The sequence below is a fragment of the Motacilla alba genome, chromosome 5, assembly GCF_015832195.1.
Source record: "Motacilla alba alba isolate MOTALB_02 chromosome 5, Motacilla_alba_V1.0_pri, whole genome shotgun sequence".
NCBI lineage: Eukaryota > Metazoa > Chordata > Aves > Passeriformes > Motacillidae > Motacilla > Motacilla alba.
The window spans coordinates 50,471,571-50,494,059 of NC_052020.1; the positions used below are offsets into that span (position 1 = coordinate 50,471,571).

Consider the following 22,489-nt stretch of genomic DNA (forward strand, 5'->3'; position numbering starts at 1 on the left):
GTGTTTTACCTGACTTTCTTGTGTCTTAGGCTAGAGAACACAAGTATTTATTATAGAAAAAGCAGTTTTGAGAAGTCTTGTGGAGGTAAACACATAGCAAAGCCAGTGATTGCCAAAAGCTTAAATGAGGGGTTCCACTGAATCAGTTATGGATATGTCTAATGCCATTTGGACAACACTCTTTGTGGAGGACAGTGATCACTTGATGTGTCCTTTATAAAGCTGTGTGACAGGATTAGTACAGGTAGGCTGCATTTTTGCTAATTCCTGGCTGCAGTCCCATTGAAAACTTGTTGATTATACTCCCAGAGTTTTTATTAAGCTGGGAACTAGTAAGAAACAAATTCCTTTGGGAGTAAAGTGCTATTAAACTAAGTAGTGGGCCTCCATGGGGTAATTCAGTATTTTCTCAAGTGCTGTGGGTGAGAGTAAGATGCCTGTGTATGTGGCTTTTGTAAAGCCCCCGCAAATGATGCCTGGTAGTCGTGTACATGAGAGTAATATCTTGTTGCTCCTATAACTGATGATTTTAATACTTTCTTCCTTCCCTTTGGAGTCTTTTTTGTTTTTTTCCCTGTAGCTGTTGAGATTCTGAAAGCTCCCATGGCAAGGGATGGTCACAGATATGACTTGTGGAGAAAATCTCTGCTGCCCTGATGACTTTTTTGTCCTTTTGGGGAAGGAACTCATGGACAAAATTAAGTGTTTCACTTAGTGGTGACAGAGAGGCCCTTTAGATCTTGCACTGGCAATTGGTGTCGAGTAATTTAAAAAAGGACAGAAATCCCCTACTAATACCAGAATTTACATAGAACAACACTCACCCCTCCTTTAGGCTCTCTGTAATATTTTTCCCTGTCTTTTCCCTTGATGAGCATGTGTGATAAAGTAAAAACCTTTCTCTTCTTTAAACTGAATAAATAAGTAATTTTACAAGTCTTGGCCTATTGACTGTGTAAGTTGAGTTCAATAGATGAGGAAAATGGAACCGATGATGAAATCAAATAAATCAGGCCCAGAGAATGAAATGAGCATAGAAAAATCTGTGTGAATGATTTTCAGTATTGTACACCTAACTGCAAGAGTTTACATCTGTCAGTAATGCTTTTAGCTGAAAGTATTTTCAGTTGTTTAAAAAAGCCTGTTTTAAGATAACCCTCACTTGCATAAAATGCAAATTAAAGAATATTTTAAGAACCTTTTATCATCATATTTTAAAGGATTTTTTGTTTTAATTCTGCAGTACCTCCTTCACTGTTGCTTACAGCAGTAACTTTATTTAATGTAGATCCTTATATGGGATATGTAGAACATAAATCACAGTTGTTATTGTGAAAGTGAGCAGATATATTTATCTTGGTTCATACTGCTGTTCCAAAAATTTTATTTCAGTGAATGTACAGTAATATCATGAATTTGTTAGGATGAAAGGAAGCAGCGAACTGTGGAAAAGTCCTATAAATTAACCTAGCTGAATTCTGTTGTGTTCCAAAGTGCAGGCAATCCAATTGATACTAACCACAGGATCCTGTGGAGATTAGTGTGTACAATTAAATGTTGGCGACAGTGTATCCATGGGAACAGCTATTGCCTTCATATGGTGGTTTGCAAATTATTTCCTACTTTCAAGATTAAGTTTCACTCCTACCTTCACTGAAAGTTAAGTCAACAACTCAGGAGTTGTAATATAGATTGGGATGTGGTATTTCTGTACAGACAATGTTTTGTTGAAGTTATTTTTGTCTCACTGAGAAGAAAAGGACTGGCATCTCAGTAGGGAAACATTCAGCCATTAGATTTGTAGATTTCTTCCTGCGTGTTGTCTGACCTCAGTGCAGCTCCTCTCCTCAGTGTGGGATCCATTTGTTGCCTCCTTTCAGTGGGAAGCAGTCAGTGGTGCAGAGGCCCATGAGCAGGAGCAATTTCAAGTGGGTAGAAATTAGTGAGTTGTCTTTTATTTTCATTAAATTAGACTAGCCCCAGATATTTGAAGTGTGTTATTATAAGCCTGTTCACTTTTAACCTTGATATTTTTGAAAATAGGTATAAATGAATAACATATTTCATTTTCTGCTCAAATTTTAATGTCCGCTTGTCACTTGATTTTAGGGAAGCAGATATTTAGCAGCAAAACAGAATTTAGGATCAGTGCACTGAAGTTCCACCCTACAGAGTCAAATGTGTTCATTTGTGGAGGATTCAGCCCAGAAGTTAAAGCATGGGATTTAAGGACTTCTAAGGTAAAGCAAATATTTTTTGTCTTTCTCTTTCCAAGTGTTTCCTAGGTTGTGTTATCATGCTTGTGTTATCAAGGTCTGGTCATTCATTGAAATGTCATTCTGAGGTTTTTTGCCTTTGTCGCTGTGTTCCTATTCATTGATACGAACCTCTGCAATGTGTTTTAAGTGCTATGAGGAACACTGTACAGAAAAATAATATTTTTTTTCTTTCTATAGATATAAGTAACATCTAATTGAATTAAACAAAGTAAATATCTCACTTGAGGATCGTGAAAAGCAAAGAAACGGTACAGCTAATTTGCTCCTCAAGCTCTTACATGTGGGTCAGGATCTGTACTTATGCCTGTACCTTTTGTATAGAGGCCTGGAGCAATTTTTACATTTATGAAGGGCCACAGAGGTGTGAAATGCCTCTGCTTTTACTTTATCATGAACCACAAAGAGCTATGTGCTCCCAGCTGCCACTGAGCTCAGATGAGACCAGAGCTGTACTCTGCCAGTGGAAGTGTAAGGTAAGCAACATCCTCATTTACAGAACAGCTCAAAGAGAAGTAGGGACTGAGGAACTGTAAACTGATTAGTTCTTTGTTTTCCTTTGAATTTCTCTGTGGGTAGATCCTACTCATCATAGTTTGCCATCTGTTTGCTCTTGAGGATGGCAGAAGGGACCTGAACAAGATAAGATAGCATAGCACACCTTGTCTCTGTCTGTGATGCACTAAGAATAATAGGTGAGAGATAAAGGAAGATGCATTTCAGGTATGAGGGCTCTAACAGGAGATCTCTGAAATCATTGTGGTAGTTGCTCTATTGAGGAAACAGAGTATTCTTGTGCAATTAACAATCAAGTTCCTGTGCTGCAGTTGCATTTGCCACCGATGTTTGAGGAAAGCATTTAATTATGTAAAATCTCTACCACATCAATAAATTCTTAAAAGAAAAACATTAGTAAATACATATTGAGACTGCCACATGTGAGGCTACTCTGAAAATAAAATTACTGTGAGTTTCAGAGTTACAGTGTTAGTATGAAAACCTTTGTAAAAGTGGATGGGATTTATTGCATCTGTGGTGGCTGGTTTTCCCTCATAGGGATGTGAAGAGGTTCTCAAAGATACGTCTGTGAAGGAAGATGGTTCTAGTTTTAAATTGCAAAATATAAGCACATTTAATAAAAAATACCTATGTAAATTTTTAAAAAGGAAATTAGATTTTCCGTTTTCACTGTTCCTCCTGGCAGTGAACTGAAGAAGAAAGACTAATAGAAGGCTTTTCTCCTGAAGAGCAGGATCAGTGGTTTCATAGCAAGGAAATGACACAGCAAATACAGTTTTTCTTCTTGAGATTCTCATAACAGTAGAACTTAATTGTGGGGAGGAGGTGCAGTCTGTAATTGAATCCTTCAATGTCCTTTTTAACATAGAGAATCCATTGTTATCGTGGTATGCTGAACTGCCTTTAAAGGTGCTTCAGGAACTAAATGGGTGTCATCTTTTTAGGCTTAAAGATTGTTAAATGTTATGTCAAATTTGAGGTCTTTGATTGTAGTCCAGGAGAAGATGGCAGATGTAGGTGACAAAACATTCTTCCAGAGATTTTCTGACTTGGTCCGATAATCTTTTCTGGAAATGACACTGTAGTTATACACAAAGTCAAATGATAGTCTGGCTGTGTATAAAGCCAGAGACATTATTTCACCCCATGTCATTTCTTTATGATGGATTTTGCACCTGTGCAAATCTTTGAGCAACCATCTATGAGAATCTGTGATGATTTTTCTCTAGATTTGAAATCAATTGTGATTGATGAGCATGGTCATGCCAAAACTGGCAATGCCTTCAGCTTGTGTGTGTCTAGAGTGCCCAGTCTTTTCAGATGGAAAATGATAACTGATTCTGTTCCACAGTAACCAATAGCTGAAGTCACATGTTGCAAAATGTGCCTGTCTGGGCAGTGCTCATGTTGTGTATGGTTGTTGAGGAACATGTTAGAAATTTTTCACAAATGGTAGGACACAATCTCAAATACTGGTAATGGAGAAGGCACTTCCATTCCTTCAAGGAAATAGAAGATTCGTTTACAATGGATATTTACAATCCAAGACTTATGCTTGAATAAAACTTTTTTTCAGCAATTCTGATACCAGTGATTTTGATGACAAGATCTGAAGACTGCAAAATTGGCATTGACTCAAGTAGAGCTAAGGGGCTAGAGAACAGATGTTAGTGCTTGTGCTAGATAGATTAGTTCTGAGTTGTCTCCTGAGTCTGCTACTCTTCTGTTGTATCTCTGCCAATCTGCAGTAGTTTTATCTTTGAGCAGTGTTATAGTGTCACCAAGACAAATGGCTTGAAAAATGCTGTTCTTGGCCCTTCCCCCCACTTGTGAATCGTCAGAGCTTCAGTAGTGCTTTCCCTTGGCACCAGACAGGGTATCAGACAGTATTCCAAGCAATGATGACAATAAATGTGTTTGTCTCTTAAAGCAGCTCCTTCCTTTTAGGTTTTAAATTCTGGTGGTGCCTCAGTTTAACCACAGCTGAACTGTCAGTTGATATTTCTGGTAAACCTGATTAAAGATCAGACCTGCATAAAGGTAGATTCAGAAAGCAGCTCCTTGTGAAGTGGAGCATATGATGCTTAACCTGGACAGAGCCATCAAAGCACCACAAGCATCCCAGGCTGTGATTGCCAACTATTGCCAGTCACCTCAGCCTGATGTTCTGCAGAAGGCGCCTCCTAGAGAAATATGTGCATCTCTGTGGACTGGAGTTTGCTGTTTGGCTGTCTTGCAAAGTGTTCTCAGTGAAACTGTTCCTGAAAACTGGCGGGAGAGAAGCATGTCCTTCACCAATGAACAGCGTGGCTGCAACAGGGACAAGGCAAATAGAGAGGGGTAGCACGGTTTGCATGAGGCAGTAAGGAGAAGCAGACAAACATCTGAGGCGGAGGTTAGTCTCACCTGTGCATCATTACTGCAAAATATTGTATTTACATTTCAAACTCTTGGGCATAGAACGAAATGTTGGTTAGGCATGAATTATCAGTGTCATCAGTATGTCATGTCTGCCACTTCCACTTAGTTTTGGGGGATTTCAATGGATTCTTCAGGTATTCCTGCTTTCAGTTTATATTGTTATCTTTATTCACATATCTTTTCCATCTTTCACAGTTATAGCTGTAGTTAAAAATGGAGAGTGTCCTAGCCAGTATTTTGAAATTTGTCCTGTTCTAATAAGTGTAATTTTCTCTTAACTGAAATAGATGTCTGAGGCCTCATGCCACTTTTGTTTCAATTTTGATACAAACAACCTTTCTATCTTTAACCTTCTTTCATCCTAATTCATTACAAGATTTTCCGTTTTGCCTGTTCTTTCAAGTGTGTTAATCTGCCATTCAGTTTGGAATGAGGTGTGGGTGAACTAATGATTCTTTTTGTTTCTATCATCATACTCCTGATAGCCTTTTCAGGCTTTGCAGCATATTTTGTCAATAGAGAGAACACCCTAAATCAGGCATCTGAATCTTGTTATCCATTGCACATTGAAAACTCAATTTCAGCATGTGCTGGTAATTCAATTTCAGGGGTCATTCTTTAGGATGTACTCCTGTGTTTTAACAAACCATCCCCTTGCACAACTTAAAATTAACTGTGAGGCAAAATGATAATTTTATCAGGAAATAAGGGGTTTTTTCCTGGAAATTCAGAGCAAAACATTAAGCATAACAGAGAGAGAGAATGAGAAATTGCAAAAATGTTGTCCATTTACACATAAATGCAGTGATTTAAATGAGCTGCCTTATGGCAGTGTGCTACATTGATGCTTTCTGCTGGTGGAAAATGACATAGAATAGCTCATATTGGTATTTTAAAAAATTAGTACTTCTGACCAGGACCGTGAATTTATGAGCATTAATTACTCATATTTATTTGTGATTTGGATGTGGTACAAAAATTGGATTTGCAAGTCCCAGAGAAAATGTATCAAGATGGTTTGAGGCATCCTCTCAGCTACTAAAACACCAAAAAATTTTAGGGGAGCTAAGAGCATCCCTGCTTTACATAATACAAACCTTGCTGATGCGTATTAATGAATCTTTTCAATTCAGTTTGACAGTTCACTCATGGTACAGGGGAAGTGAGTGAGTGGCTGCGTGGTCCTTAGTTGCTGGCTGGGTTTAAACCATGACAGAAATGTGCAGTAGGCCATTAATCAGAGAGGCAGATATTAAAAAAAAAAAAGAAAAAAAAAAGGAAGGGGAATGTTGAAAGATACTTTTTGCTATCCCTGTTCTGTTGAGCAAATAGGCAAATAGGAAAAATAATTTCAAATTTAGCATTAGGTGTTAAGCAAGACAAAGAATGAAAAAACAATAAATGAATTTAAATCGTTAAGATAGAGCTAAACAACATATTTCAGAAAAACAAATGGATGGGACAGCTTGTTAACCTCTCAGTGAAATGTAAAGTATACAGGCATCTCAAAATTAGAGACACAAGTAATCAAAGCCTGAAAAAAAAATAAAAGAGACAGCTGAATAGCCTATGGAGATTTATTGTAGTGGTATTTCTTTCTGTTTGTGTTAAACCCAGTTGTGTCTCTCTGGTAAAGAGATTATTCTGGAGATTTTATATTATTGTATAACAGATTGATTAAACTTATGAAAAATTTGGAGAATGTTTATAGAGGTTTTATGAAAAGACCAGAAAACCTGGAAGTGAGCTGCTGTGTTTTAAAAAATAAAACAATCTGCAGTGTCAACCAAGGAGGGAACATCACATTGAACAGCCCCCATGGGATCTTTGGACCTTGGAGCTGAACCTAGATAAACCCCATAAAACCTTGCAAAAAGAAATGTGCAATAACCCAAGACCTTAAAGTAGTTATGCATTTTAGGGGTATTTCCTTTCTCTGAGCCGTGGAAGAATTTCGTAAGGTGTTCAGCACAAGCCAGCGCAGTCACCCTTCATTTTGGCTGATCTACATTAGCTTTTCAGACAGGATACAGTATATATTCCAACCACTTATTCTACCTGAAATTTTAGTATTCCTTGAAATACCAAAGAGAAGAAAAGGTTGAGACTTGTATCCTTTAACCCAGCAATAAGGACCTTATTGTGTTCATTAAAGTAAATATGACTACAGATGGGTTTTTTTTGCCTTTTAATTTGGGTTTCTAAGCTTACACAAATGTACCATCAGAGAAAGACTACAACTGTAGCTGTCTAAAACTGGCAATACTTTTAAAGGAGCTGAAGTTCATTATATGGTGAATGGTCAAACTGCATTGAACGATGTATTTACATGTGTCAGCAAGGTTTGCCTAGAGCAGGGATGCTGTTAGCTCTGGTGAAAGGATGTACATCAGTCAAAGCTTACATCTGAATGAACTCATTAAAGTTTCTAAATGTATCCATTTAATTACTTCTCAGATTTGCATATTTTACCTTTTATTTATATTCTGCTTCGATGCAACTTAATGTTTTGTAAGCATTCAGGAACTGGTTCCTTACTGCGTCCATACAGAAATGTGGGGGACTTGGTGAGTGGAGATCACTGAAAACATTTTTTTGGACTCTATTAAAAATAGAGGAATAATTTACTCAGCTGTGGGATATAGTCTCTCTTTGATCTCTTGTCTGTTGATGTTCACGTGTCCAGTGTCACGAGCTGGTGAGGTCTGTTGGAGCTTTGGCAAGTGCTATTTGTGATCACTGCCAGAACAGCAAGTCCTGATGAAGCACCACACATAATCTGGAGAGGGAATAAGTGGAAGGTGACAGGGCTGTGGCTCAGATCCTAAAGCATTATTTGAAGCTCTTAGACCTCCATAAATGCAAATCCACTGATTATGTTAACAAGGAGGGAAAGAGAGGAAGGGAATCAGGTGGAGGAGACCCAGTAAAATATTACTGGACAGTCACAAAAGAGACTTTGAAGAAAAGATTAGTTACAGATATAAAAAGAAAATATATGTTAAAATATCATATTATTTAAGGGAAGGTTGATTGCGTGAAGTTTACTTGATGTCACTTTATGATGTTGGACTTGTATAGAGCAATGAGAGAAGCTGGGAAGGAAGGAATTAACCTAGCTACTGTATAATGAGAAAACTGGCTAAAACAGATGTCTCAAAAAAGGAAACTGGCTTGGAGGAATTTAATAAAGAGCTTCAGGTATGACACTAAATGTAGACAAAATTTCTTACTTTATTTTTGGAAATATTTGTTACAGAAAGTCTTGTGCTAGCACAATCAATAAAAAAAGCAATAGAATATTATGCAGGAAAAATAGAAACAACTTACTAGAAATTGAAAGAGTACAAAGAAATAGAAAGGTTCAACCATTTGGGATTAATAACAAAATTTTGTTGTGGAAAGTTTAAAAAAAGATTAGTATAAATTCAAGGCTAAATTAAGGAAAACATAGAAGATTTACACAGAATTCCCCATTTTTAAAATGGAGATCTTATGAGATATAGAACAAATTAACTAGCAAAAAAAATGGTGGAAGCTCCTATTTCAAGCTTTTAAAATAAGTCTTGAAATGAACTGTAAAATTTTTATTAACAGCAGAGTTCAAGGCAGAGTAACAACAGGATTTTTCCCCTCCCCCCAGTCTTTGTTTATTACTCTGAACATTACTTAGCCAAAAAATTGCAACTATCATCTACACTTATGCTTAAAAAGAAAAAAATTGAAGAGATGGTTTTTATGTTGGTGAGCTGTTTCTCCATACTTGAGTTTATAAAGAAATAAGCCCAAGCTGTTAAAGCACAGTTAAAAAAATTAATAGGTGCAAATGCACCACATTTGTTTCCTTGGAAACATTCTATTGCAATTTCTTTCAGATGAGATGCAGTCATTTTAAGTAGCATGTATTTAGGAGACCCTAATGAATTTGTCTCTGGGTAGCATATAAATATGAAAAAAGGCTGTGGAAACTGGTGGAGCTGCTTGCACTTCTGGTTTCTATAGAAACAGCCAATACATTGTCATGTACTGGTGGTATCAGGAAGAACAAGGTAATTAAAATAAGATGATTTATGCAGTGCTTTAGAAAACTCAAGTTATTCTTCTCAGAGAAATCCTTCCTGAATCCATGGACAAATGTTCAAAGAAATATGGTGGGGGTATATTTGCACTTGCATAATGGCATGTGATTTTTATTGTTAACATTCAGGGGTTCTTTCTGAGTGTGGAGGCAGGTGTTTTGTGTCTGTGGCAGAGGTGAGCAGTCTGCTGTGCTTATTTGGGAGCCTCATATACTGGCATTGCAGATGAAAATCCGACACCTGTCTGTGTAGGACATCATTCCTATTCTCCCAGAGAGACTGAAATGGGCCAGGAATGAAGCATTCCTTCTTTTGGAGTGAGAGTGCTCACGTGAGAGGCTGTCAGGGAATGGCTGTTCCAGTTTCAGTACATTTCTAGACATGTTTTACACCCCCAGCAGTGAGCAGTACACTTTTGAAGAGCAAGAATAGAAAAGCCTAGCAAATGTCTTCATCACAATTCCCAGCAATGGTTACCTAGGCTTCTCTAACTTAGAGTCTGGGGACTTCCTGCCTCTTTCTCTTTCTTGCATCACTTTGAGTTTTCACACTGTGGAATTGGTTGTTCTTGGTCTTTTTACATCTGCAACTTCCTGTAGCAAGGAATTCAGTTTAAATGTGTAGTGTTGAAGAAGCATCTCGTTCTGTGCATTTTGAAGCTGCCTTCTGCTCATTTGCTGTCTGAAGTCTTATAATGGAGGAAACCACTTGCCTTCTCCATGCTGCTCAGACTTTATTTCCAATTCTTTCAGATCCCCCTCAGTCATCTCATTTCTGTATTAAGAATTCCTTGTTTTTTGTACCAAAAGCTTTCTGTGAGTTCCTCACAGAAAAGCCATTCTGTATCTTTCTTATACGTGGATTTCACTTCTTATCCTATTTGAGATGGGGAAATAAGTTTATATTAAAAAAATCTGATGGGAAAATAATTTTTTTTCTCATAAATGGTTGATGACTTCCATCACAAGATTCTTGTGCCTTTTCAAGTGATCTAAAATTGACTTTAAAAAAAGCCAGTGTACATTGTTCATATCTGAAATCTTAGAGAACAATATCAGATTAAGGTTTACCACTTCTTCATCTTAAAAAGTCGTTCTTTCCTTTTAATTATTCTCAAGATCCCTTGATAATGCTGAGCTTTATCTCTGAAAACAGAGCAGTTACAAATGGGAAAAAAATTAAATAATAAAGAAAAATAGGGTTTTTTAACTTTATGAAGAGAAATGCAATAGATTGACACAAATGGTTTGCACTACAATAGATAAAAACCCCTTCTCTTTTGTGAAAGAGTAAGCTTTTCTTTAAGTTAAAATGTACTTTTTGTTACTGTTAATGGTGTAGTACTGTTTCACAGGGGAAATTTCATCAATCTCCCATTGAACTAATTACCCAGCATGTTAGTAGGAAGAGGCAAGTCCATGCCAAATCACACAATCTAAAAAGATAGGACAAGAAATGAAAGAAAAAATATGCCATATTTTACAGGTTGGAAGCCATGGATATCACTGATAAGGAGTTTTTTCTGATGACCAGCCATATTGCCTGCAGTCCTGTTAGATTCGTTTTGAGACCTCCTCTCCTGATGGCCCAGGACAAGGAATATAAAAGCACATTTCTTTCTCATCACTGGCATAAAATTTGAGGTGTTTTTTTGTAAAGTGCATTGCACACAGCATACAAGTGACCAGCACAGACTTGGGGCAAACAGCAGCTTCTGAATTGCTCATGTGGAAGCTTTGAGATTTCTTGACAGATTACCAGTATGTGCATGGCATATGCTTAATGGAGAGAAGTATTGTAGAACACCCATCTGAAATATATGCCTTGAATTCAGCATCACAGCTTGCTTTTCAAATCACCAGAACCATAAGAATCTGTTTGAAGCTGATTTAATTTGCTTAAATTACCTTTCTTTTTGAATTCCTGCAGCCATGAGCTCTTGCCGTATTGAAGCAGCTTTGTTGTTATGTTGGATTGTGTTTGACACCAGGAATGATTAGTCCTTCCTTTGAAATTAATTATTTTATGCCCATAAAGTTCTTAGATTGAAGGAGTGAACTGTGGTTTTCCAGTGCTGATAGGTGATAAATCTGCAAGTAGGAAAAGAGCAGAAGTTGTTATTAACAAACTAAAGCCAGCAGGGTTGGGCAAACTGGTGCTTTCCCCAGACAAGTTCCTCAGGCATGTAATGAATTAATTGCCTAAGGTAGAACAAAGCAGGTTTAATTATGAGTACTTTCCTGAGCAGGGATGTTGCAATTAGTTATTTTTGAAAGCTGTCTTTATGGGGCAATTGAAATACTATGAATATCAAGTTCACAGCTGCTATTCAAAGTGTTAATTTACTGTTCCCTAAGTCAGTTCCTACTGTGTGGTTTGAAGATAAAACAGTATAGTTTTTCTGAGGTATGTATCAAACATATAGAAAAAGAAGGCATTTTGTGCTTATTTTGGATAGGCAGTTCCCTGTTGCAAAGGTAAGGTACACAGGTAATTTGGTTAAATATTCTTTTATATAACAGACAAACAAATATTGTTTAATGATTAGAGGTGAAAATGTTTAAATTGATAGTAGCAGTTTTTGTAAGAGCTCAACAGGTTTTCAGCAAACATTAAAAGTATTTGCACATTACCAGCTTCACAGTATCTTCTTTTTCCTTACCAAGAGACATCTCTTGCTTCAAAAACTGTTAAAAGCAAGTCCTAAAACCTAAACCCTTTACAATGCTGGACACAATATATGGCTGGATATGTACCCACATTTCACAAGTTTGGGGCTATTTTTTCGATAATGAAGATGTAAGCAGTATGTCTGTGATTTTCACCTTTAAAATAAGAAAATATTAAAAATTGCTATCATGAATATCCATTTGGAAGTTTGTTGTCATTTATTGCTCTATTTTGTTGTTCTTCATCTCCCAGCACCAACTGGCCTTTGTTTGTGGCTCTTTGTCCCTGTTTTTACTTGTGCTGCTCCATGCTCTTGCTCCTGCTGACTCTCTGGTTGGACTTGTCACTTCTGAGAAGGTGCCTGCTGCTAAGTAGCTGCCTCCTCAGGCTGTCAGGGTGGCTCTGCCTTTTGTGTCCACTCCCCTCAATTTGACTTCATTCTTCTCCTGCCGTTCCTACAGCTGTCAGGTTTCTGTATGGTTTTCCATTTCTCATTCCAGGCAGCTATTATATTTTGTGGTTTTTTTAAGTTTGGGGTTTTATTTTTCATTTTTGCTTCTACAAAATAGCCTAATTTTCTACTTTACTAACGAACTATAGACTTCCTTTTATAACTCTGTGAAGAAATATGCGTGGTGATTTCTCCATAGAGAAAGTGAAGGATATAAATATGGAAATATCCCTTTTGGCTTTACAAAGTTTAATTGCTTTGTATATTATGCAGATTCTGAGGCTGTAAAATCTGATGAGAGCAAGTAACACATTTGTATATTCACTATCTTAAAAAAGCAGGCACATTGCTGAGAGATGTGCAAGTTTTTGAGTGTGCAGGTTTACATCTTGCTGCTGTTATTGCAGGGTGTGTAGGGTGCTTGCATGCCTAAGGTTCTTCACCAAATGCAAACATGATCTGTCTAAACTGTGTATTTCACAAAACCTTTGAAAAGCAACTGGAGCAGCTGCTGCTGCCATCCTTCTACATGCTGAGATCACAGGAAGCAGAGCTGGAAGGGACCTCAGGACATCCACAAGTAGATTCGCCCTAAAGCAGGATCAGCTTTCTGAACATTTTCCCAACAGTCATAGATTTTGGAGTTTGAGGCAAGAAATCAAGAAGTTCTCATGCTGTGTTTGGTACTTGACATGATTTTTCTTTTATTGGTGAAAGTGTAAAACAGGGGTATAATTTAGGATATTTCACTGTGACATCTGCAAATTGTTTGTTTGGTGCTTATAAAAAAAAAAGTATCTGCAAATGGTCTAGGGCCTGAAGTCAGTAGTCACTGGGTATGTAAGGGGTATCAGGTAGGCACTGAAATGCCTCACAAAGTTGGGAGTCATTTCAGGATAATGCTTCAAGCACTTTCTCCACTCTATTGGTATTCTAGTGACATTAGAAGGACTAACCTCTGAATACACTTTGGAAGTGCAGGCAGCTATGTTTTTAGCTATCTTGGAGAGAGAGAGATTCAGATATTAATAACTAGGAGTCTTCCCATGTCCTAGTTTCAAGGATCACCATATTCAGAGAGATGTTTTGCTTTGATCTGGCCACTTGCCTTGAAGTTTCTCTTCACTGGAGGCAGTCAGAGAAAAAAGAAAGCAAAATTATTGATTTGCAAAATTCAAATTGGACAACATAGATACAGAATTTCATGAAGAAAGATGGAAAGAAAGGACATTCAAATTGTTCATGTGTTCCTTAGAATAATTAAAAATATCTTACTTTTTAAGATGCAGCTTACAGGCTGTTAAAATATGCAGAATCCTGTGGCTGATACCCATTTCTGCATGGATCTAACCCACTTTTTCTGTACAGTCAAAATCTCCCCAGGTGAAACTTGCACCAATGACCCCTCCTCTTTTCCACATAACTCTTTGTAAGAAGGGAGTTTCCATCATCTTTGTAGCCACCCTTTAAACACTGGAACCTGGTTTCCCCTAAACCTTTTTTTCTCAAGGCTGAGCAAGCTCAGGTCTTTCTGCCTTTCCTTATGTAGCAGCTTCCCAGTCTTTTGAGCATCTTCACTGCCCTTGTCTGGTCTCTCTTTAGCCTGTCCCCATGTCTTTTATATAGCATGGGCAAAACTGAACACAGTGTCCCAAGTGTGACTTGAAAAGAGCTGACAATAGTGGGACAATGACAATCTCTGCTAGGCATGCCCTTGTTGATGTCCCCCAGTACCCAGCTGGATTTTTTTGCTGCAGCTGCATGCCATTCACTCATGTTGAGCTTGTTGTCCATGAGGATCTTCAGGTCCCTTTCATTTTCTGGCTGGGAACGCAGCTCCAGCTCCTCCTGGTTGCTCCCAGGCTGTGTGTGTTGGTATGCAGACACCTGAGGTGGTTGCTTTGCTGGTTTTCATCTTGGGAGGCAGCTGAGGAACGTTTGTTGCTGCTCTGGTGGGCCTGGCTTGTCCCCAGTGGGTTGCAATGATGAGTTTATAGTGTTGCCACTTTGGACACTCCAAACTCCCTGAGTCCTTAATTTTAAAGCTTGGCTCATGAGTGGGACAGCTTGCTGCCAAGGATTCTTTTGCTGCTTCTAGAGTAGCTAGAAGAAATCATAATATTAAAGGGAGTTTGTGTAGACCCAGCTTCACATTGTGTTGTCTGAAGCTCTTTCTGGATCTTACTCTAATTCCTTGGTAATTTACAAGAGACACTTATGGATATATAAATATAATATATAAATTGTACAAACTGATGCTTTTAAAAATATAGTTTAATTTTCCTGTATATTGATTCTTTATATTCATTGATCAAGCTATTGAAAAACACTAGTATGTCAATATTTTACACTGAGTTACCTTTTGATGTTTAAAAATAATATGTAATTTAATGGAGTTTATTATTAATACAAAGAGGGAAAACATAGGTTATCATGTTCTAATCTGTCAAAAAATAACAAACTCTTTTGTCCAGTAGGTGTTGAGAGTGTACAAAGCTGCAGTACAACAGACTTTGGATATACTCTTCCTCCCTGAAGGAAGAGAATTCCTTACCAGCACGGATGCAGTGAGCCGAGACTCAGCTGATCGCACCATCATTGCGTGGGACTTCCAGAGTGCTGCAAAAATCTCCAATCAGATTTTTCACGTAAGATCAACAACTACTGTTGTTCAGGTCATGGTTTAATATTTCATACTTGTCAGTGGAGTTAAAAAAAAAACATTTGATTTTCAATAAGGTCTTGTGATGTATAAGATACCTTTCATGTAAGTTGATGACTTTCTTTGTTTTCATGCTTAACACTTAATTGTTATTAAAAAAATAACCTTGAAGGCTGAGAGGTCTCCTTGTGTTTAAAATATTTACATTTCAGTGCTAATTCATTGACATCTAAGCTATATTTAGGCAAGGACTCTGCAGTGTCATTGTGGTTTGCCAGTGGTGCATGGCAGTAGCTGCTATAATGCAATGTTTCTTTTCCCACACTTTTTCATACATTTGTCATCAGCTGCAATGAGGGCTATTGACAAATTGAGTTTAATATTCACAAAGTAATAGCAACCTGATATGTGCATATACATACCTAATACAGAATAATCACAGAGGCAAAATTTGCATTTATCAGTGCAGGTGCAGTATTTCTCAGTCATCTAACCAAGCAAAACATTTAATGGACTAAATTGTCTAGAAAGGCTGACAGCTTCAAAGGAGATTACCAAGGCAGTTAATAGAAAATTTCAACTCTCTGGGTCTTTTTTGAAAACCCAAGTCTAATATCCTATGTAATGTAATATGATTGGATTGTATATAGATGCTTTTTGGCTGAAATGAACAGCACTCTGCTGACAAGAGCACATAGTTGATGATTTAATGGGATTTTTTTTAGTGTTTAATTTCCAGAATTGTGTCTCTGTACAATACTGGATCTATCAATACCTTGGATAGACAATAGGAAAGGAAAAAAGAAATAACTGTGAATGTATAAATTACAGACCAGAAAGGTTCAGCATCAAGGAGTAACAATCAAACATGACTACAGCATCTCTGAAATGGACTATCTCCCCCTCCCCCACCACCTTTCTGCACTGTGAATAAACAAAATGTGGTGATGACTTTGCAAACTCTGCTTCACTTTTCTGAATTTCACCTTTGAAACCTTTGAGGTGGGAGTGAACCTCACAGATCTCTGTTTGCCCTCCAAACACATTAGATCCCAACAGGACTTGATCTATTGCTTGTTTGCATTAACAAATGAATATAACAGCTCTAAAATTACTACAAAATTACTACATTACTACAACATACCCAGCATGACAGCAGCATGCTCCTGCAGGTTGTGTTGTGCTTTCCTGTCCCATACTTCCAGACCAGTTTCTCTGCAGAAACATGCAGTTGCACTGTGCCCAATACTTTACAGTACCCAGAAGTTCCTTCCCAGTCCTTCACTTCCAAATCATGCAACAAAACCAATCTGATGTTCTTCCAGCTCTACCACACAGCCCATGGTGGCCAGTGGTCACTGTTATCCTGGTGTTCTTCACATGCAGATGGATCCTACAGCCAAAGCTCTCATGGCATCAAAACTCAGGAGTCTTTAGATCAGGCTGAAACTAGAAGATTGGACCTGGTGGAAGCCTTGTGAGAGCAGTTGATTTCTGAGGGAGTCACCATGCAGAGTTTTGAAAGTAATCTTAATTCAGTCCTAAATAGGAACTGTACAGTAAAGCCAAGTCTTACTAATTACTGCAGATATTTATGAGTTTGCAGCCAGCAGCAGCCCACATCACTGTCATAAGGAGGCTAATAATGATCCTTTATTTTTTATTTCTTCTTCTTTTTTATAAGAGTGGGATGGGGAAAGGTGTCTGTTTCAATTACATGTTTTCTGTTCCTGTCAGTCTGGCCAGAAATGGAAGGAGGGAGGATTTCAGAACTGTACAAAGTAACATGGAGAGCACAGTATGGTTGTGGAGGAAGGGATATAGGAAAAGAAGATTCACTTCCACATCCAAACTCTGGATTTATCTTGGGCAGGAAGAGGATGATGGAGAGCCATCTGACTGGAATTACCTTTCTGCAGCTGTTCTGCAGTATAATTATGGCTCAGATGAGTAGGGGATTTTGGTCAATATCTAGGAAAACAAGGTAGAGGTTTGATTTAGCATTTTTCCTGATGCAAGGCTTCCAGTGGTTTGTAGTGAGTTAAGTATCTTTATATAATGTATATATGGAGATGACTTGTCCTTCATGGGCTCTCAAATATGTCAAGAGATAACTTGAATCATTTGAACTAATCTTCTGCTTGATACAACAAAACTTCTTTAAAATCATTTTCAGGAGCGTTACACTTGCCCAAGTCTGACCCTGCACCCGAAGGAGTCTGTGTTTGTTGCTCAGACCAACGGGAACTACATGGCTTTGTTTTCTGCCCAGCGACCCTACCGAATCAACAAAAAGAAAAGATATGAAGGACACAAGGTATCCTTCCCCACCAGGAGCTCAGTATCCAATTTGAAAATGAAGATTGATAGCAAAGCACCTCTACTTTTTAATATGTCTGCTAATAGTGTTTTTTTATAAATCAGTGATAGATATTAATTGGCTTCATTTGCTTTCCCATGTGCCAGTCTATTTTGAATCATATGCACTCTGAATAAAATAGTTAGAAGAATTTATGAATGCTTAATGTCTTGATTAAAAAAGTTTTTGATATAGTTGTGTCTTAGTAAAGACCTGGAGAAATCTTTAGTGTATATTTATTTAAAGACATGCGAGCTTTGTACTATATTAATTTTCAGCATACCACAATGAACTTTTCTAATCAGCATCAAGAGTTACTCTGTTATTGTTTTTCACAGGTGGAAGGATTTGCAGTGGGCTGTGAATTTTCTCCAGATGGAACACTTTTGGTGACAGGAAGTTCAGATGGCAAAGTGTTTTTCTACAACTATCATACTTCAAGGATTATTCGCACTTTGTCTGCACATAAAGAAGCTTGTGTGAGTGCAATATTTCACCCAGTCTTGCCATCGCTCCTTGCAACATGTGACTGGGCTGGAGAAATCAAGGTCTGGCAATAACAACCAGAGTTACTTTTTAGGATGTCTCTCTCCTGTTAGTCTGTCAAAGACTTAGGAAATAAGCCAGAGTATGGAATGTGAAATTCTGTTGGGATGTGTTGTAAGCAGGAGAGAGACTGTTGTCTTTTCTTCTATGACCTCTATGTTTATGCTTTCATAATGCAGTTAAGATGGTTTTGTGGTTAGCTGTTGAGCAAAGAAGCAGTCCTACTCCCTCCCTCAACCCCGAAGACAAATTTTTAACCCTTTTGTGTCAATCTTCTGGTGCTCATTCAGTCCCATTCTGCTTTGAATGAGCACCTAAATTTAAGAAAATTATTGCTCTTTTTATGCATCTTTCAATGCAGCTTTCCTAGACCAGGGTTTATCACAGAATCATAGAATCATTTAGCTGGAAAAGACCTTTAAAAGCATTGAGTCCAAGCTTTAACCCAGTACAGCCAAGTTCACTATTAAACCATGTCCCACAGTGCCATCTCTACAAATCTTTTAAATACCTCCGAGGATGGTGGTTCCACCACTTCCCTGGGCAGCCTGTTCCAATGCCTCACAACCCTTTGGCTGAAGAAGATTTTTTTTATTATCTAATCTAAACCTCCTCTGTCAGGAGGAGACTGTTTCCTCTTGTCCTCACCAAAAGTTGAGGGCACACTATTTAACAGATGATGTTCAGATCAGTTAATATCTATTCCATCTTCCTGAGATGTTTTATCCCAATTTTTTTAGCTGTTTAGCTCTCTGACCTGATCACTGGAGAGTTAGAGAAGTAATACTGTAGTTCAAGGGAAAACAGCTTCCATGCACAAGAAGGGGGAAGGTCACAAGGCAGGTGGGACTGCTTCTTCTGAAAATGGACAGTCTATTATCAGCTCAGCTTACTGTAAAATGCCTTCTGAGAGTTCCAGGGAAAGGTGTGACAGAGAGCTTGAACCTAATTTTGAAGTCAATGCATTTGTGTTTTTGAAATCCTGATGTTCAGACTTGAGTTTTAAGCTTACTTTTATGACTGTATTAAAAAAATGAAACTATGTATAAATATTTTAAAGGAAAAAATAAAAATTTTTTTAAATACATGCTATCTTTGTTTACTACTTTGCTCCTGTTATTCTTGACAAGATAGTACACAAGCTTATAATGGAATTGATGCTTGGGGGTGAAAATAATTAACATTACTCTAATTTATTGCAAACACATATGCATTTCTCCATAGTTGTTGATGTTGCTTGGACACAGAAAATTGTCATCATGTTGTTCAGTGCAGGGGAGGTTCTTCAGCACTCAGACAGGAGCTGGGCTATTCTTCAGCTGATATAAAGTTCATTAGGCCATTACTATGTATTTACATATATAGAGATTGTTTGTAAGTGTACTTTAAATTTGTGTTCCCTGCGATTGTATTTCTTGGTTCTAGAAAATATTTTATGTACATGTGCATGTATATGTATGAAAAATAATATGTCTGTGCATCACATAAGCCATATGTACTCCTAATCATGACTCCATATGTTTATATGTATTTATATGTATTATCTTGTACATAAACATTTATATGTTTATATGTATTGTTTTGTGAGTGAGTGCTGTAAGCTTGTCTTGTCTTTGGTCTGGTTAGTCTGTAAAGGTGTTTTAACATACACAGGATAATTGTGCTGAGTAAATTGTCTCTATCATGGAATCCAGAAACTGTGTATGGCAGCAACTTCTCCACTGTAGCATTTTTTGTTCTTCTGATTTTTCATATTGGCACAAATGCAAGGGGTTTCTATCCACTTTTTTGCATGCTCAGTAAAAAAAGCTTTTTCAGAGAAAAATTTTCAGAACATCCTTGTGAATAGCAGATTTTAATTAATTAATGAGCATAATGTACTCAATTGGTTTGTAGTTTATGTTCCTTATTGCCTGTAGTAAGAAATAAGCCTATACCAAGGCTGTGGGTCCAGTTTGAAGTCTGGACCAAGATATTGAAGCTATATGATTTTAATCACCTTACCAACAGCTATGGCAGGTTTTAACATAGGGCATTAAATTTAAGTGAGTCTTGCAATGAAAAAGCAACTTTTTCTTTGTTTCCCAGACTGCCCTTTATTTCTTGCTTCCTTGTTCAGCAATGAGCTGTTTAACAGGAGCCTGAAGTTTGCACTTTTCTTCACTGTGCCTTTAGTATACAAGCCAGCTGTACCTTTAAATAGAAACTTGTTCAGTGGTTTTGAGTTACTCCTAATTCAAGCTGTGGGATCCTCATAAAAGTCAGAAGGAGGTCAGCTGGAAGTGGAGTAGCCCTTGCCTGTTGCTAGGCAGGCTGAATCCCAACTGCACAGCCTTTTCCAAGGGGGTGGCTCTGTGTTCTTCCCTCCTGGTGTTTTAATTCAAAATGTGCTGTTACCACTTAAAAACTTTGGGCAGCCAGGTGTGTCTTATATGAAGGATGGGCAGCACTGTAATTGTTCCTGTTACAACCTGGTATCTATCTCCATGGGAGATTATCTGTTATTTTGTTAAGTACAGCCTTGAGAAAGGCCTCTAAAATAAATGTGAGCTCATGGTAGAAATGCTTCATGGGAAGAGGCCTGAGCTGATGTGAACACTTCATTCTATGTGAGTGAGCTCTGAGCACACTCAGCTTCAGTGAGAGCACATCTGGATAGAGGGAAGGGCCTGAGACAGCAGTCTTTGGGAATCATTGCCAAGAAAAGTAACTGCATTTTGTATGATTACTCATGTTGTTGCTTAACTCGTGTACTGAGATGTGATTCTGGTGTCTAGAATTTATCTCTCCTGAAATTATCTTGCAGGTATAAATTGTAGACTATTTAAGAGGTGGAGAAGGAGGGAAAAGCTTAAATTTTATTAAAGGTAGTACAGAAAATAAAAGAAACTTGAAATTGTATAATCTTAAAGAATATTGACATTGGAATTGCGTTTGTGTCAGATTTCTGGATGGCTGGAGTTTAATTACTTAGAAGATCCAGTCAAAGATTTTATAATGCAATGAAATGCTTTTCATAGCATTATCTTGTTAAAATCTCTTTCTAATATAAAACTGATTAAGACACAGACTGAAATTTAGTCATTGAAAATACTTCAGAAGAGTGATGTCAATTAAGTTTTCATTATGATTCAAACACAAATTCTTCCTTGTTATTTTATGCAATGAACTGTAATCAAAAAATATCCACATTATTCCATCACTCTGCAATTACCAAATACTGTTTGGGCTGCATACAAGGATTATTATGGTCAGATGAAGCTTTTAGAATGTAATAAATTGTTGGATAATTAATTTTATTCATAAAATTGTAACGTACAAATTTTTGTATCTTGCTTTAGGAGAAATTCTTTTAGATTTATATAGGGGTCTCTAGGGCATCATATGTTAGAGCCAAGACAGAGTTTTCCAGCATTTTGAAATGGTCTAGACTGTGCAGATAAACAAGCCAGATTAATTTTAATCTATTTTGTACTGTACCAAAAAGTAATAATGCCAGTCTCTACCACTTTATTATTTGCTACTGGAGCATTATTAATTTGGGGTCTCAGAGGATGCAAGCTATTCAACTGTCTTTATCTCAAAAACCTGCTAATTAGCAGACAGTTATTAGAATCATTGTGTTCACTCAGCTGAAATACTGTTGGTGAGTCACTATATTTCAGCTATTGGCTTCATCATAAAAATAAGGTATGGCATTACAATGGGATTACCCGTTCTGTAGGGGACAGGCAAATGTAAAGGTACACTACTACAGCAGAACAGAACAAAGCAGGCAGATCAAAAATTGTGGGATCTCAAATTACCCATTATCCTTACATAAGGGTTTGCCTGCACTCAACTGAAAATATTTGCTCTTCTTTCTTCAGCTAGCCTTGATCTCAGTCTCTGAATCCCAGCTCCTCCTAGTCACTGCTTGCATCCTCACCATTTAAAATTCATTTTTTCTCTCCTTGTCTCAGCACCTTGTCTTCTGCATTTAAAGGTATAGCAGTCTGTGTGCTTACACTACATTCATCTTCTCTCTTTTTTTTTTTTTTTTTTTTACTGTGCTCTGACTTGAGACTTTCAGGCTTTCATTCCAGCTGTCATTAGAAAGGCAGGCAGAAATCCCAGAGCACTCTGCACTCCATTCTTGCCTGTTTTCCAGTTTTAATGAGGCTTATTATTTTATTATTTTTGGACAGTCTCCCCTTTTCTTAGCCTCTCCTCTGTCTGCTTCTCTTTCTACCTTTGATTACTGCTTTACAGTCTTGCAGATCCTTTTTATCATATCAGTTCCTACACGGTTTACCTTGTCAGGAGTGCACTTTTGTGGAAAAAAAAAAACCCCAAAGAAACCTCACCCACCAACCCTCAGAGTTATTGCCACTTAGAGTGCTTTAGCTCACAGAGTGCAAACTGTGTTGGCCTCAAATGAATTTAAATGAGGAGATGTGCTAACACCATATTGAACATGTCCCAGCTGGTGAGACTAAACTGGGGAGAGTTCAGAGTATCCCCTAG

The 22,489-nt window shown here is 37.6% G+C and overlaps 1 protein-coding gene across 3 annotated transcripts in view; it reads left to right on the top strand.

Annotated features, from left to right (window-relative positions):
• Window positions 1-22,074, top strand: part of WDR25 (WD repeat domain 25) — a 62,355-nt gene extending 40,281 nt beyond the window's left edge. For 2 of the 3 annotated variants that reach the window (XM_038137548.1, XM_038137549.1), the window contains exons 4-7: window positions 2,110-2,240; window positions 14,894-15,064; window positions 17,255-17,395; window positions 17,776-22,072. In XM_038137548.1, coding sequence (XP_037993476.1) covers window positions 2,110-2,240; window positions 14,894-15,064; window positions 17,255-17,395; window positions 17,776-17,997 — 665 coding nt within the window. In that variant the 3' untranslated portion in view covers window positions 17,998-22,072. Of the gene's footprint in view, window positions 1-2,109; window positions 2,241-14,893; window positions 15,065-17,254; window positions 17,396-17,775 lie in introns of all 3 variants that reach the window. The other variant, XM_038137550.1, reaches the window with a different exon arrangement.
• The last annotated feature ends 415 nt before the right edge of the window (window positions 22,075-22,489 follow it).